General features: G+C 43.6%; 1 protein-coding gene across 1 annotated transcript in view; it reads left to right on the top strand.

The window, feature by feature from the left end:
* Positions 1 to 17,803, top strand: part of LOC122797743 (centrosome and spindle pole-associated protein 1-like) — a 1,014,159-nt gene that overhangs the window by 433,419 nt on the left and 562,937 nt on the right. Inside the window, exon 4 of the mRNA XM_044066268.1 lies at positions 2,281 to 2,384. Within this exon, the coding sequence (XP_043922203.1) occupies positions 2,281 to 2,384 (104 nt within the window). The remainder of the gene's footprint in view (positions 1 to 2,280; positions 2,385 to 17,803) is intronic.

Genomic DNA, 17,803 nt, shown 5'->3' with positions numbered 1-17,803 from the left:
TAGTAAGGCCATGCAGAGTCTAATTATGATTGCTACCAAAAAAGCAATTACTAGAAAATGGAAATCAATGTCTAGATCAGTGTTACTAAAAGTAGTGAATATTGTAAGTTGGATAAAACAACTGGAATTTGGATATTTAGAAAACTGCGGTTATTCACCCCCCAAGAAAAGTGCCTCCATAAATATAAGGCAGAATTCATCATATACTCTCAAAACATGATCACCATAGAAGTAGTACCTCATACAAAACTACTGGGAGTCATCTTCGATGAAAACCTTGCTTTTGATCTCCACGTCCATACTTCTATCAAAATGACACATCAAAAGGTAAGATCCCTCTATAGATGTTAACATTTTCTTAACTGCTCTATCAAACAAACTCTTACCCGTACCTTCCTCCTCCAATCACTCCTATATGGTGCCCCACTCCTCACCAATATCCAGTTATCCCTAAAAAATGAGTTAAAGTCCTGTTACATTTGCAACCAATGCCAAATATTCATCCCATCACTGCTCTTCCTTGCAGTCACTCAGTTGGCTCGAACTTGCACATAATCTAACATACCTGCAATTAACCATAGCGTATAATTATTTACAATCCATCAGACTGCCCAGCCCCATCTCCAATCCTAACTCACTACCACCCAGATAGATAACTCTGATCTGAAAACCAATTCCTCCTGCAAGCTGACAAACCAAAACTCCCAGCAGGTCAAATGCTGTCGCCAAACAATGGAATGCACTCCCATTAGCTATTAGGACTACCAGTAATATTTTCTCCTTCAAAATAGCTCCAAAGCAGCATCTGTCCGCTCTCTGGCACTGTTGATGCTCTAATGTCCATCTTCCTAAAACTTGACTCCTCTTCTTTGTATCATATCACCTTTTTTCTCTACTTCTGTCCTCCAAAAACTTGACTCCTGTCACTTTTTCACATCACTTTTTCACACTCATCACCCCTAGCACTAATCTATCCCTACTTCTAATACATATACCTTTAGTTATTCTAATTCTACCTATATTGCTCAACTTCTACACCCACAGTAGAGTGTACTCAATAGTGTGTGCTCACATTAAAGTGTACTAGGATATGTACCTTGTATTTACTTCAGTGCCCTGTGTTTTTATATTGTATCTCTGTACCGCCTACATTTTCATAATGTATTTTGTTGCGTCTGTGCTGCCTGTTATGACTGTGCTTCTTGTTAATACAAACTGTTCCAATATTATGTAATTTTATACTAACTGCTTTTATGGAGCTTTTCTTTTGGGGCCTCCACTGAAAATGGGTTCTTCTTTGCTCAGTGGACTTTCCTGGTAAACAAATGTCAATAAATAAAAGGGTAGGTGCAAATTATATAGGAAAAATGGGAATTGTGGAAGTATACATGTGGAGGAGGAATGAGATTTAAAAGAAGGCAGGATTTGAATGAGCCATATCATGTTTGACTGAAAATGACTGGATAGATTAGAAGTGATGTATAATGTTTGCAACTAAAATTCACTATGGTTTGTTTGCATTTATATAAATGTACTATTGCCTATGTCACGTGATAATTTAATAAAGATGTTTCTTGTTTAAAAAAATAATAGCCCTCATCTATGTCTAGTCTCCAAGCATGTTGAAGGCAAGAGAAGAGATGCTGTTGTACTTTCAGTCCCTGATTTCTGGGGAAGAAAAGTTGCACATCAGATGCGTAATCCTTTCCTTTTCAGTCAGCCGTTTGACAGGTGGAGTTTATTCTTGAACCCATGACACATCAGCATTATGGATGGAGGTATTGTTTGTCAGCTAGTGATTTTGGCCTGAGGTTAGGTCTCATGTTACTTTTCATTTTTCCGTAATGCGTAGTTTTCTGTTTTATTACATCTTCTGTACGGAATCTACTTTTTCTTTTGTTGAAGCGGGGTGTCTCCAGTTTCCTGCCACATTCCAGAGACACCTACAGTAAATTGGTGGTACTACAGATTTCCTGTAGATGTGCATGCTGATTGTGATTGTGTGCACGTTTCTCAAGATGAGCTAGTATCCTGTCCAGGATTAGTTTCTCAGCTTTATGCCACTGTGCTGGAATAGACTCCATCAAGTCCCAGCCATGAAGTGGATTGATCTGATAATCCAGTGAATGAATGATGAAATGCATGAATTGAATGTGGATTTGCTTCTTTTTCAAAGTCCTCATGTAGCTTATGATAACTAATATTGAAGTACTGCTGCTTAAGGCTGATTTCAGCATTTCGTAGCACTCTGTAGCTAAAAGTTGAAACTTAATCTTTCAGATGAGAACATTGGATTAAGTCTGCCTCTTGGAGAAGAGTATGAGAGGAAGAAACACAAACTGAAGGAAGAACTTCGACAGGACTACAGAAAATTCATTGCACAGGTGATTAATTTGCTTTATATGGGTGGTCGTGTTTAAGGTGATACGTGATGCTGAATGTTAAGTATGTGCGGCTGTTTGTTGTACTCTATTGATGGTTTTGCATTAGCGTGGTACTTTATCAGCATGAGTGTTTCAGGCCATCACCATCCCTCTGTTCTGTGTTTAATGAGCTCCTTTATTTTTTCTCCCAGCTGTACAGTGAGCTGTTTCTAATTAGATGTTGGTAATTCTTTCATTTATGTTGTACCAGTCGTAGTGGAACACAGTATCAGCTTAACGCCATTTTTCTCCTTTTTCTTGTGGGATAGTATATATGTTCAACTTAGTTTGCAGATCTGCATACTTGCCTGTAAGTTTACAGGATCATAGGCATATAACCCACTGGGCCTTTAAGCCTTGCCAGACATCCCACATGTATCCACTAAGTTTGTGCCTTAGATGTTATTTTAAGGGGTATGTATATAAGCTAGGGCAAGATTTACAGGCTGCCTCTGTCCATTAGAGAGACAGGTGCTAGACCTGGGATGTGTGTTCACTTTCCCAACTGCTGATCTAGCTTTCCTTGAATTGGGGTTAGGTAAGAGCTCTGCATCACATGGATGGGAAGTCTGTTGTAGAGAAGGGGAATTCTCTGGGACACGCACCTGTCCCATTATCATGCCTATTTATGTCACAAGCAAAGTTTAAATCCCTAGATTGAGCGATTCTGATTCATTTTGCAGATGTACTAAAGGTCCATGTGAGTGAGATCCAAGAATGCCTTTTATGCCAGGCACTGACCACCTCTCACCAATCTGCAGGAAACAGAGTAATAGAGATGGGGCTTTGAGGGAATTTGCATAGGACATACTGGTAATATCCTGTATTGTTTTTGTGAGGAACCTCTGTGGACGTTCCAGTTGTTGGATGTGCCTGGTCAGGTACGTACTGAAGTGGGTGTTTTACTTATTGATGGGTCTTATGGCTGAAAAAAGTGGAATGAGGATGACTTTAGACCTAGATGCCATGTCCTTGCTTTATTTTAACGTTGAGCAGCATAGAATGATTCCCTTATTTATAGATGTTGGTCGAAAGCCAGGTTACCATCTGCGTATTTACCCAAATGTCCGGCTTCTGGTTTTAGTCTTAGGGGGCTATGTTATTGATTTCCTAGGGTGGCTGACTTCCCAGAGGATAAAGTTATGCATTTCTTGGCATTGAAGTTTTTAAGATGTTCTTCTTCTCACATTGCTGCAGTCATAACCTGTGGGTAGTCCGCTGTCCTCGGTCGGCCCGAATACCAAAGTGTTAGACTGGCGTCGGTCATAGTCGCTCAGATCTGACGTCAGTACGCAGTGGTACTAAAGCGCATGACCGACGCCATATCCTCAGTCTTTCTTGCCGCATGGTCCGAAGCAGAAGCAGCGTTTGCAAGTGCCGTTCGGCGTCCTGAAATTTTCGTATTCTGAGTTTCAGACCGAAGACCAAGTTGGGCTAAGTACCCCGTTGGGGAATATTTTTGTCTTTTCTTGCCTCAGTTAAATCCGGATGTCAGAAAAAGTTAATAATTGTATTTCTTGTGGGAAACAGATACCTCATAGGGACTTCCATTCTCTCTGTATTCCTTGCTTGGGGCCTGAGCATGACGTAGTCGGGTGTCGCTTTTGCGCTAGATTTAATAAGCGCACCATTAAACGCAGGTTAGATTGTGCTAGACTTGTTTTCGGTAAGCGGTGTAATTACAACATGCCGTCTGATCCTCCGACGCCCACTACCGCTAAGAAGCGAAAAGATAAATCGTTAAAGTCCAAGCAGGATGAGTCGTCCGTTGCGGACGCCGGTTCTTTGGAAACTACGGTGGAATCTGTGGATCCAGCCGAGGTTTCAGCTGAATCTCAGGGGGAGCCTTTCATCTTGCAGGAATTGGCCTCTCAGGAGTTAGGTCAGGCCGAGGAGGCCTCTCAAGTTTCTGTAGTTCCTTCTTTGCATAAGGTTGATGTCCTTCATGGATGCATCTGCAGTCATAACAACTGGGTTGTCCTGTCGTCAGGCAGCCCTTCAGTCGGCCGGATTCCAAAGTCCGGGTCCGGCTTCGGCTGATGTCGCACTTCACCCGACGTCATCTCTGTTGGTCTTCGGGTATAAAAGCATCAGCCGACGCCATTTTCTTCAGTCTTTCTTGCCGCGTGGCGCCCGAAGCAGAAGCTGTTCGCAAGTGCCGGTCGGTCGGATCCAGAGATTACTTCTACCGAATACTACTTCGAAGACTTCTAAAGCTAAGTACCCCGTTGGGGACTCTTTCTTGCCTCATAAAGATTTCCACTCTTACTGCCTGCCTTGCTTAGGCCCAGCCCACGACGTAGCAGCCTGTTCGTCCTGTGCTTCTTTCAACCGACGAACACTTAGACGTCGGTCGGAGTTTGCAGAACAGTTTTTCGGTTCTGATTTTGCGTACATTATGCCGTCGGATCCTCCGACTACGCATTCTGCCAAAAAAACGCAAAGAAAAAGACCGACACTCGCGGTCCGCGGTTTCGGCCGAAACCATGGTTAAGCAAACCGCGAGTGTCTCTGTTTCGGCCGAAACCGAGAAAACTGATCAAAATACAGCTGAATCTATCTCTACAACTGAGGTTCCTGCTAACACTCTTGAATCGGCCTCAGAAATTTTACCCACTACGGTGCTTACCACTGACTTATCAGACACCATTCCCTTGGATGTCTCTACCCCAGCACGTGGTGCTGCTAGGCCTCCAGCAGCCATGTCCATTAAGGCCTTCGCCAGGGCTAAAGCAGCCATGACTACTAAAACAGTGCCTGTTAAACCCCCCTCAACCAGGCCCTCTTCCAGTTCTCAAATCCTTACTTTGGCAGAAGATTTAATTTCATTAATTAGAGGATCTCAATCTCACCCAGACAGGGCCTCTCAGCCCCCAGAGAAGAGACCTAAGGCAGAGCCCCATGAGCCGGTGTCCTCTGATGATTCTGCTGATGAATCAGACATAACTGACCAGCCAGAGGCTCCTTTCTCCAATTTTGAAGATTCTGATGCTGAAGAATCCATTCCAGCTGCTTCCCCACCAGAAGAATTCTCCTTTGGGGAAACCTTGCATGCCATGCGAGAACAGTTCCAATGGCAGCAACAGGATTTTTCAGACTCCAGGAAAAGACTTAGGACCTTTTTGCACCTTCCACAGCATAGGCCCTTAGCTATACCTCCTGTTCTCTCTGTGGTGGATGATGCTTTCAATGATGTCTGCTCCGCTCCAGATTCTTTACCCCCAGCCCCTGCCAAACCAGACAGATTTTACAGGGTGCCAGATACTCATCACCACCTTTACAAGGCCCCTCTTGCAGACCCGAAACTATTTCCCAGGGTCCCAAGGCAGTAGCGACCACAGCTAAAACCCTGTTCCTTCTGAAAGGGAAGCAAGGTCATTAGACAGATGGGGTAAAAGGTTTACACTTCAGCCACTCTCTCAGCTAGAGCTTTAAACTGTCAGTTTCACATGATACAATACCAAGAGTTTATGCTTGATCAGTTAACTAAAAAGCTAACCACTGATGAATCTCTTGATAAGAAATATGTATTAGAAATGGTAAATAACATACAGCAAGTTAGTAACCATTCTTTAAAATGTGGCTATGATGCACTGGAGGCTTCATTTAGATCAGCCATGACTGGCACTGTAATTAGAAGGCATGCATGGCTAAAGGAGCAAGCTTTACGGATCATGTTAAATCTAAATTGCTAGATGCTCCTATGGATAAAACAAGTTTGTTTGGTACACCTGCCCAGCAGGTTATGAAGAAAATGGAAGAAAAGGCAAAATCAGTCCAGACAGTTAAAGATTTCTTGCAGGTTCAAGCCCCAAGGTTTAGCAGGAACTGGCCTGCCAAAAATTGGTCCTTTCCTGACTCCACAAGACCTCAAAGGGGCAGGAATAGACGTTCCAGAGGCAGAAACCAATCCAGAGGAGGTGCCTACAGAGGACGACAGTGGCAAGGTAACAACAGAGGCACAGACTCAACACCTGCCACTACATCAACACAGCCACAGTGACTTAATCCTAAACCCGCCTACCAGGGAACAAATAGCAGCTCCTCTAGGCGGAAAGTTAACCTTATTTTCAAAAAACTGGCACCACATAACAAAGGACAAGTGGATTTTACGAACCATAGATCAAGGTTACCGGTTCCACTTCCACACTTTACCAGACAAAAGAGGAATGCCAAATCTACCTCCAAATCAAAAGACAGAGGCTCTACAACAGATAACGGAGTTAGCAAACATGAGAGCTGTGGAGAAAGTGCCAACAGCAGAGCAAGGAAAGGGGTTCTACTCCAGACTATTCCTAGTTCCAAGAAAGGAAAAAGTTGGAGACCAATTCTAGACCTGTCCACCCTGAATACTTACATCATTGTCCCAAAATTCAAAATGCTGACCCTACAGCAACTTCTTCCCATGCTGGGCAAGGAGTGTTGGCTGGTAACTCTAGATCTCAAGGAGGCATACCTGCACGTCCCCATTCGACCAATCTGCAGAAGATACCTCAGATTTCTTGCAGGATCAGAGCACTATCAATTCTCAGCATTGCCCTTTGGCTTATCTACTGCCCAGAGTATTCACAAAATGCCTGGCATCAGTAATCGCCATTGCAGACTACAGGGAATTCAAATTTATCCATACCTGGACGACTGCCTGATACAAGGAGACAACAAAAGCAAGCTGACAACAGATTTACAAAGGGTCATTTACTTGCTTCAAGCACTGGGATACACAGTCAATTTACAAAAGTCAAGACTGATACCATCCCAGACAAGGACTTTCCTGGGAGCGGAATTGGACACAGTAAGACAAATGGCATTCCTAACTACAGAAAAACAAAAGAACTCCCTCTTTACTTCTTGGCACTAACAAAACTGAACAAGTTAACAGCAAGAAAGGTACTGCAGGCCTTGGGTTTCATGGCATCATGCATAATCTTGGTTCCATTTGCCAGACTACATATGAGAAAACTACAGTGGTACCTAAAGAATTTATGGTCCCAACACAGACACAGCCTAGAAACGGAAATCCCACTAATACCATGCTTAAAACAGGAGTTCCTATGGTGGGCTCAGGCATGCCAGTCAAACCCAGGCCTGCCTTTTCGCAAGGGTCAAGCAAGCCAGACCATCACAACAGATGCTTCAGACCTAGGATGGGGGGCGCATATGCTGGACAAATGCGTACAAGGATTGAGGACACAGGACCAACTTCACCTGCACATCAACCTAAAAGAAATGCTGGCAGTAAAACTGGCAATCCAAAAGTGCAGACCATTTCTCAAGGAGGACCACTTGATGATAAGGACAGACAACACCACAGTCATGTGGTACATCAACAAACAGGGAGGCACTCATTCTTACCCCCTATGCAGAATGACTTTGGAACTGTGGACCCTGGCACTCAGCTACAACATCCAGTTACAGGCAATATTTGTGCCAGGAAAAGAAAACTCTCTAGCAGATATGTTAAGCAGGACCACATCGGATGCCCACGAATGGCAGCTGCACCCGGATATCTTCAAGACCATCTCGAAGAAATGGGGAATGCCTCAGATAGATCTATTCGCATCACCTCTCAATCACCAGCTCAAAAAATTCTGCACAAGGACATTCCACCCACTAGCATGGAAAGTGGACTCGCTCTCCTTCAGCTGGAAAGGCCTAACAGCATATGCATTCCCACCTCTTCCCTTGATACACAAAGTACTACTAAAAATCAAGGAGGAACGTCCAAGGATAATCCTGATAGCTCCAAACTGGCCAAGACAGCATTGGTACCCACTGCTGAGGAGCATGTCTCGGAACAATATGTGGCCAATTCCCCTGATGCCTTTGATGCTAACTCAGAACAACTTCAGCACCATGCATCCAAACCTAAAAACACTGCAACTGACTGCATGGAACATCACATAGCAGCTGCTAATACAGAACTTTCACAAAGAGTTAAAGACATTATTCTTGAAGCACGCAGGCCTTCAACTAGAAGGAATTATGCTGGGAAATGGAAAAGGTTTGTCATTTGGAGTTCTGAAAGAGGAAAAGATGTAGCAAACATAGATATGCCTAACATTCTGGAGTATCTGGCCAAACTACTTCATTCAGGCCTGTCCTACTCCTCCATCAAGATTCATGCATCAGCTATTTCAGCAGAATACAGCTTTGATCCACCTGTTTTTTCACACCCTTTGCTCAGGCAGTTCCTCAGAGGAATCAAGAATGTAAAACCTCCAAGGAAACCACCATTGCCAGCTTGGGACTTGAACTTTGTGCTAGAAAAATTGACACTATCACCTTTTGAACCAGCAGCAACAGCAGACCTACAACACCTGTCATGGAAAACTGCTTTCCTACTGGCAATTACTTCAGCAAGGAGGGTTTCAGAACTACAGGCCTTAATGGCAGTGCAACCCTTTCTAATCTTCCACCAAGATAGAGTGTCCATGAGGACTAATCCTACATTTATGCCTAAGGTGGTATCCATAGTGTCTTTAAACCAGGCAATCCACCTGCCTACCTTCTTTCCCAACCCACAAAACAGAGGGGAAAGAATACTGCATACCTTGGATGTACATAGACAGCTACGCTACTACTTGGACAGAACAAAAAATAGCAGAAAGATGGACCAACTTTTCGTAGCCTATGCAACAGGAAGGGAAGGAAAAGCTATTTCCAAACAGACAATCTCCAAATGGATAGGAAATTGCATACGATTCTGTTACTCCTTCCATGGAAAGCCAATTCCACAGAACATAAGACCTCATTCTACAAGGGCAACAGCCACTACCACAGCCTTCTTACGAGGAGTGGCTACCAAAGACATTATTGAGGCGGCTACTTGGACCTCCGTGCATACATTTGCCAAGCATTATAATTTACCTCTATATTCCAGATCCCGAGCAGGGTTTGCCACTGCTGTTCTGCAAGGGATCCTAAACACACCATAATTTACTTTTATCCTCCTCCCCTAGTTGGCTATGGTATTCTACCCAGTTGTTATGACTGCAGATGCATCCATGAAGGACATAGTACAGTTTTGTACCTACCATAAATGTAGATGTCCGAATTGGATAGCATCTGCAGTCAGGATTACCCTCCCTCCTTCCCCTCTGTGGTACTCCTAGGTGTTTACCCTTCTAATAGCTAGCTAGTGGGGATTTCTTTCATGGTGTATTTGTTTGTATTTATGTACATACATGCTTATTTTTGTGTTTACCTCTATCTTTTGGAAACATTGGCATCTATCCAAAATTTTTAGCCTTCTATAGGGCTTCTGGCATCTGGGGCAAGAAACACTGAGGAAAATGGCGTCGGCTGATGCTTTTATACCCGAAGACCAACAGAGATGACGTCGGGTGAAGTGCGACATCAGCCGAAGCCGGACCCGGACTTTGGAATCCGGCCGACTGAAGGGCTGCCTGACGACAGGACAACCCAGTTGTTATGACTGCAGATGCTATCCAATTCGGACATCTACATTTATGGTAGGTACAAAACTGTACTTTAGGCCTTCTACTTCTGTCTCTAAAGCCAGGCCTGGTCCTTCTGGCACTGGCGTCAGCCTCAGTTCTGCAGGTTCTGTTCCTAAAAAGCATATGCTGAAAATGGCAGAGGATTTGATTACTTTAATCAGAGGTTCTATGCCCCCTCCGGATAAGAGGCCTAGGGTGGAGACAGAGGTGGAGGGATTGGAGCATTCCTCAGATTACTCTGAGTCTTCAGCTGAGGACATTCAGGATTTTTCTCCTTATTCTGATTCGGATGCAGAGGATTCCTGTCCTTCTGCTTCTCCTCCAGAGGATTTTTCCTTTTCTGAAACCCTGCATTCCATGAGGGAGCATTTTAAGTGGGAAGGTCAGGATTTCTCAGATTCTCGTAAGAGGCTTAGGGAATTTTTGTTTTTACCACAGCATAGGCCCTTGGCCATTCCCCCTGTTTTGGATGTTGTTCAGGATGTTTTTTTCTGAGGCTTCACTTAATCCTGATTCTTTGCCTCCTGCCCCTGTCAAGCCAGACAGGTATTACAGAGTTCCAGAGGCTCATAAATATTTGTATAAGAGTCCTAGAGCTGACCCGGAAACTATTAGCCAGGGACCTAAGGTTGTCAGGGCTTCTGTAGTAAAGAATCCAGTTCCTCTCGATAAAGACTCTAGAGCTTTGGATAGGTGGGGTAAAAAAGTGTATACCTCCTCCACACTCGCTATGAGGGCTTTAAATTGCCAGTTTCATATGCTGAAGTACCAGAATTTTCTGTTAAGTCAGTTGAAATCTAAGGTAGTGCTTTAGCTGAGGGTATAGAGTGTAAGGAATTGCAGGATTTAGTTCATGCCTCTGATCAGGTAGGTAAGCATTCCTTGCAGTGTGGTTTTGATGCTCTTCAAGCTTCTTCCAGGGTGGCTGCCACTGGTTCAGTTATTCGTAGGCACGCCTGGCTTAAGGATCAGAATTTGTCAGAGCATGTTAAAGCTCGAATTTTGGATGCTCCCCTTCAATCTGAAGTTCTTTTTGGGTTCTCCTGTGGAGTCAGTTTTGAAGAAAATGGAAGAAAAGGCTAAGTCCATGCAGACAGTTAAGGAATTTTTACAAGTGCAGCCCCCTAAGTTTAGCAGAAATTGGCCTGCAAAAGGATGGGCTTATCCTTCTTCTGATTTACAGTCTAAGGTAGGGGCAGAGCTCATGCTCAGGGTTCTTTCAGACCTAGGACGTGGAGTTCCCCCTGCACAATCTTCTGGTGAGGGCAGGGGTCAGCCTTTTCGTAAACAGACCCAATGACCTGTATCTCCAGCTGCCAGATCCCTCCTGTCTGGCAGCTCCTCTAGGAGGAAAGTTGACACTTTTCAAGCAAAATTGGCTTTTGGTCACCCAGGACAAATGGGTGCTGGACATTATAGATCGAGGCTACAAGTTTTATTTTCACACCTTGCCTCCTTTCAAGGGCATGCCGGACGTACCTCCTCAGCAAAAGCTGGAGGCTCACAAGCAGATTTCTTTACTTTTAAAAATGGGGGCTATCCAGGTGGTGCCTCCGTCAGAAGTAGGCCTAGGATTTTATTCTCGCCTGTTCCTTGTGCCAAAGAAAGGAAACACTTGGAGGCCAATTCTGGATTTGTCTATCCTCAACACATACCTAGACATTCCAAAATTCAAGATGCTAACTTTGCAGCAACTTTTGCCTCTGCTAGGCAAAGATCACTGGATGGTAACTCTGGATCTCAAAGAGGCTTATCTTCACATTCCTATCAGGCCCAGCTGCAGGAGGTTCCTGCGTTTTCGGGCTGGTACTTTTCATTATCAGTTCTCTGCATTGCCCTTTGGCTTATCTACTGCCCAGGGTGTTCACAAAGGTCCTGGCTCCTGTGATAGCCTTCTTAAGACTAAGAGGAATACAAATTTATCCTTATCTGGACGATTGCCTGATTCTTGCTCAAGACAAAGTCAAGTTACTTCAGCATCTACAGTATGTAATGGCAGTGTTAAGGTGCCTAGGGTATTCTGTGAACGAAACAAAGTCCAGTCTAGTACCCTCTCAGGACATGTGCTTTCTGGGTGTGAGACTGAATACAGCCTCTCAGATGGCTTTTCTGACCCCGGACAAACAAAGACATCTTCCCCTTTACTTCCAGCAATTATCCCTACTGTCCAGGCTGACTGCAAGGACAGTCCTTCAAGCCTTGGGGTTCATGGCATCTTGTATTCTGGTACTTCCCAATGCCAAACTACATATGAGGAAGCTACAATGGTATCTCAAAAGTGTATGGACTCAACACTGCCACGATTTGGACACTGTCTTTCAGATAATACCTTGCATCCAAAGGGAATTTTTGTGGTGGGCTCAGGAATGTCACCTAAACAAGGGACTCTCTGTGACCCGACCAGAGGCGAGTCAGATCTTAACGACAGATGCCTCAGACGTGGCTTGGGGAGCACACTTCAATGGGAAATGGATTCAAGACACGTGGCCTCCCAGACTACAGCATTTGCATATCAAGATGAAGGAGATGTTAGCAGTCCAATTTGCGCTGATGGCTTTCAAGGATCTACTTCAACCGGGACAGGTGTTGATTCAAACAGACAACACGACAGTCATGTGGTACATCAACAAGCAGGGGGGAACCCATTCGTACACTCTTTGCAGACAAGCTATGATTTTGTGGGAGGCTGCTCTGAGTTTGCACCTCACTCTTCAAGCAAGGTTTCTGCCAGGAGCACAGAACTCCTTAGATGTTTTGAGCAGACAGATGGTGGATCCCCACGAGTGGAAATTGGATCCTCATGTATTTCAACAGTTGACAGTGGCTTGGGGAACTCCAGACATAGATCTGTTCGCTTCTCCACTAAATTTCCAACTGCCAAAATTTTGCACAAAGATGTTTCACCCAAAAGCTTGGAAAGTGGATGCTCTATCTTTCAGTTGGAATAACCTTCACGTATATGCCTTTCCTCCTCTGCCTCTCCTTCCCAAGGTGCTCTTGAAGGTAAGACAGGACAAGCCTTGCATGATTCTAATAGCTCCGGATTGGCCACGTCAGCACTGGTACCCTCTGCTGAGGAGTTTAGTACGGGAGCCTCCTTGGCCTTTGCCATCAATTCCACACCTTTTGTCTCAGGCAAGCAATCATTTCCTCAATGTCAGGATACAGTCCCTGCATCTGACAGCCTGGCATATTCTGTTTTAGACCCTGGGGGGTCGCAGCTTCCTCAACAAGTTTTGAATGTCATTTTGGAAGCCAGACGGCCTAGTACAAGGAAAGTTTATGCTGATAAATGGAGGAGATTTTTTCTTTGGAGCACAGCAAAGAGCTTTAATGTTTCAGTGCCTAATTTGAATGTTACACTACAGTACCTTACAGAATTATTAGACAAGGGTTTGTCTTTCTCCTCCGTGAAAGTTCATGCTGCAGCCATTTCTGCTCACTATGACTGTGACCCACCATTATTTTCTCACCCTTTGTTTAAGCAGTTTCTTAGAGGGGCAAAGAACATAAGACCCCCACATAGAGCTCCTACTCCTTCCTGGGATCTCAATTTTGTGTTGGAAAAGCTAACTTTACCTCCTTTTGAACCTGCAGCTACATCTGAGTTGAAGTTTTTGTCTTGGAAGACTGCTTTTTTGTTGGCCATTACGTCTGCTAGGAGGGTATCTGAATTACAGGCTCTAATGGCAGTTGAACCCTTCCTGATATTTCATAAGGATAGGGTATCCCTGCGTACTAATCCTACTTTTATGCCTAAAGTTGTTTCTGATGTGGCCTTGAACCAATCTATTAATTTGCCTACTTTTTATGCTGATCCCCAAAATAAAGGGGAAAAAATTTTGCACTCTTTGGATATTCACAGGCAGTTACGTTATTATTTGAGCAGAACTAAAGGGTTCAGGCAGTCTCAACAGTTATTCATTTCTTTTGCCTTGGGTTCACAAGGAAAACCTGTTTCAAAGCAAACTATTTCTAAGTGGATTAGCCATTGTATTGCTTTTTGTTATTCTCATCATGGAAAGGATGTTCCGGCTGGGATCAGACCTCATTCCACTAGGGCTACTGCCACTTCTACTGCTTTAAGGGGAGTAGCTACTAAGGATATTTTGGAGGCAGCTACTTGGAGTTCAGTGCACACTTTTACTAAACATTACCATCTCCCTCTTTATTCCAAATCTAGGGCTGGGTTTGCCACTGCAGTTTTACAGGGCATGTTAGCAGCTCCTAGTGCTTTTTGATTTTGCCAACCTCCCTTACCTTTGCTTTGGGATTCTACCCACAGGTTATGACTGCAGCAATGTGAGACGAAGAACATAGTACAGTTTTGTACCTACCATAAATGTAGATGTTCGAGGATCCACGTTGCTGCAGTCCTATTTTCCCTCCCTCCTTCCCCTCTGTAGTTTAGGGTTGCTGTGTTACTTTTGGGGTAATTATTTTTTCTGTAATTGGTGGTTGGGTATTTTCTATTTTTGGCTATGGCCTTTCTTTTTTGGCCTTCTGACATCTGGGGCAAGAAAGACTGAGGATATGGCGTCGGTCATGCGCTTTAGTACCACTGCGTACTGACGTCAGATCTGAGCGACTATGACCGACGCTAGCCTAACACTTTGGTATTCGGGCCGACCGAGGACAGCGGACTACCCACAGATTATGACTGCAGCAATGTGGATCCTCGAACATCTACATTTATGGTAGGTACAAAACTGTACTTTGTGGCTTTGGCACCAGTCATTTGACTGTATTAGCCCTTCTTGTACATTAGTCAACAAGCAGATTAGCTACATATTCTGATTCTGTGTTAGCTGTATTTACATGAGTTGTACACACTACTGTGTGCTGCCTTAGAGGTTTTGGGCATATAGAAAGCCCTGTGGTTTTCCTTTGCCTAGGAGGCTGTCTTTGCCTTAGTAGAATTAGCTTAGCTGTTTGTTTAGATGTGTGGTTATCTTACTTGGATGTAACATTTCCCTTATCTTGGCTAAGACTTTTTTTATTTTGTTGTACAACTGGTTTGGATACCACCGGGATGTTTTTTTTTTTTCCCTTTGAGTTACTTTTGGGCTTATTTTTGGTAGGCACAACTGTCTCTGCATTTGTTGACATTATTTTACATAGTTTCTGTGAATAATTCTGCATAGGCAGCTGTATTTCCAGGAGTTGGGGAGTTTGAAATTTTGTCAAGTTATCGGTTAGTAGGAAGTTTGCCTTAGAATAGTTACTAAATGTTACAGGGCTAACCAGGGACTTTGAATTAATCTTTGTTATGGAGGAGACTCTGGTCTGACCTTACCAGAGAGAGGGTGCATTAGGGTGGGTACAGCGTTCTCCCAGGTTTGTGAGTACCAGGTCGAATATTTGCATCCCTGGTGGGTATGTGGACTGCCTGGTCCAATGTTTTTTTTTTTTAATGTGTTATACAAAGTCCAGCAATCTCTGGGCCTGGAAGTATGTGGTCATGTAAGAATCAAAATTTATAGTTGTGTAATTGAAGCTACCCATGAATATGGTATTGAGTTGAATGATAAGACCATCTCCAGTAAGTCCAAGAACGAGTTACGAGTTTCTTGGATCATCTATAGTGACCTGTAGCTTGTAAGACTATGGTATGGGACTATGCCTATGGAAATCTGGGCATGAAGAAGCTGAAGCACATCATCCTGTTTTGAGGTGATTTTGTTGGTGTATATTGAGACACCTCCAGCTTGGGTCCCTGCCTCTACAGTAGTTGGCCTAAATGTGTAGAAGACACTGTAGCTGTACACTGTCATGTTGTTTTCTGCGGTTTCAAACCACGTGTCAGTAACTGCACATATTTCCACATTCTCCAGAGTGAGGAGAGCCTGGAGGGAGTGCTGTTTCTTCTTATGGCTCCTGGCATTGAGCAGTAACACGTTTAGATTCCTTTGGGTTGGTTTTGCTAAGTTGGAAGATTCACCTGTTAGGCATTGACTAAAAAAGCACTATGGGTGAAGACAGCACTTCAGCAAATACTCAAAGGACTAGAGGGGGCAGGTGTAGGGAATCATTGGCAAAGCAACAAGATTCATCAACTGTATCCTCCTATACTGAGAAATATTGTACCCCCTTGGACTGACAGAAACAAAGTTGATTATTAAGTCTATTATCAAAGTAATCTTTTTTTTTTTTTTTTTTTTTTTTTCATATTGTAGTATTCTTGTTAAAGGTAGAATGCTGCCTACTGCTAGGCACATACTGCCTTGGGACACAGTGCAAGAGCTCCAGAGTTATCTCTTCATATTCAAGGGAGGCACATCTCTGGCCATTTACATCCACTTGGTCTGTGACTGAGTCATACTAGTACTTGTGATCTAATGACTTGAGTGCATGAGTGATTTGGTGGACCCTGCTTCTGTTAGACAACTGACCGTGATCTCCATATTCAGCCTGGTGAGCAGGAAAGCTGCAAGTTTCACAATGGAGTCTCATTTGCCAAACCTATTTGGTAACATGTTAACTTGCCTTATGGGCTTTGTAGTTGAGGCTCCAAAGGGTGTGACTGTGTATTTTATTGGGTGTTGTTTTGGAGTTGCTGAGGATTCTTTTTGTGAGATGAATGCCTAGAAAGTCTCCAGGGTTTAGGAAGGTTGCTTTTAAATGCCTCGGCATATGTTGGTCTGTGTATTACATCAGTACTGTGTGTGGTGTAGTACTTAACTTACAGACAACCTGACTGCTATTTTGACTGCTTTTGTGAGTATTACGTCCAATGACACTGTACAATTAAGCAGTAACCCATGCTTGGGTGTGGGTAATGCTGGATTTACCTGCGATTGGTGTGGTTTGGTCACGAGGGTGAACCCCGAATGGCCAAACAAAGACAACCTTGGGTAAATCCAGCATTACCCACACCCAGAAGTGGGTTATTGCTATTATACAATGACATTATTTAAGAAAAAAAATACTTACTTTTCTTAAATAATGGCATTGTATAATGCTTTCTTGCTGCCCTTCTGCAGCTGTCCAGTATTCTGCGGCAGTTCTGATGTACTGCACATGCGTATGGTTACGCAGTACATCAAAGCTGTGTGTGGAAGCTCCCCATTGCTTTTTAAAAGGTGTCTCACTATTTTAAGAGTTTAACATAGTGATGTATCTAAAAAAAAAAAAAAAAAAAAAAAGCAGTTGCTTTTTTAAAGCTGTCTCGCTATGTTAAACTCATTTAACATAGAGAGACAGCTTTAAAAAAATCAATGGCGATCTTTCTTTCTCCATTGCTTTTTTTTTTTAAGATATCTCGCTATGTTAAATTCGTGTAACATAGCGAGCTAACAGCAACGGAGCTCTTCCGTTGTCGGTTGCTGTCCAACACACACACACAAAAAAAGACTTGTACTAATGGAAACGGTCCAGGCGACTGGACCTTTTACCATTAGTATAAGTCTGATTTACAATGAGCACGCTGACCAAGCAGCGTGCACGTTTTGGAATATTAGTGGGGGGGGGGTCTTTGTATAATTAAATATCTTCCATGCTTTATCAGTTTCCCTAAGGATTAGTTGGTTGTCAGTGAACATGATGCAATTTCTACATTGTCAGGATGTCTGATTCTAGTAAACTGGTGGCAGAGAAGTCGGAAAAGTGCCTGTCCATAGTGTCTGCTCTTTTTTAGGTGAACTGCAAAACGGTGGTACAGCAGAGGTTTACAGCAGGCAAACTTGGGTGCTCTGGAGGTAGAAACTGCATCTAGGCTATGTGACTGAATTTGTGCATCAGTGTTCCTTAGCATGTAAACAAGTGCCTCTTTGTGCAACTGGGTAAAGGTACAGGGGTATTTTATAGGGAAAGTTTAGTTTCTAAGTGCCCCTGTCTATACAAGGCACTGCTAAACTCTGCTGTGTGATGGGCAGTGGAATTTATAGATTCATAAGTGACTAAACCAAATAAAATGCCCTC

This window comes from Protopterus annectens, chromosome 3.part1 (assembly GCF_019279795.1).
Source record: "Protopterus annectens isolate FY-2018-M chromosome 3.part1, PAN1.0, whole genome shotgun sequence".
In the NCBI taxonomy this organism is placed as follows: Eukaryota; Metazoa; Chordata; order Ceratodontiformes; family Protopteridae; genus Protopterus; species Protopterus annectens.
This window is presented reverse-complemented; position numbering and strand designations above follow the sequence as displayed.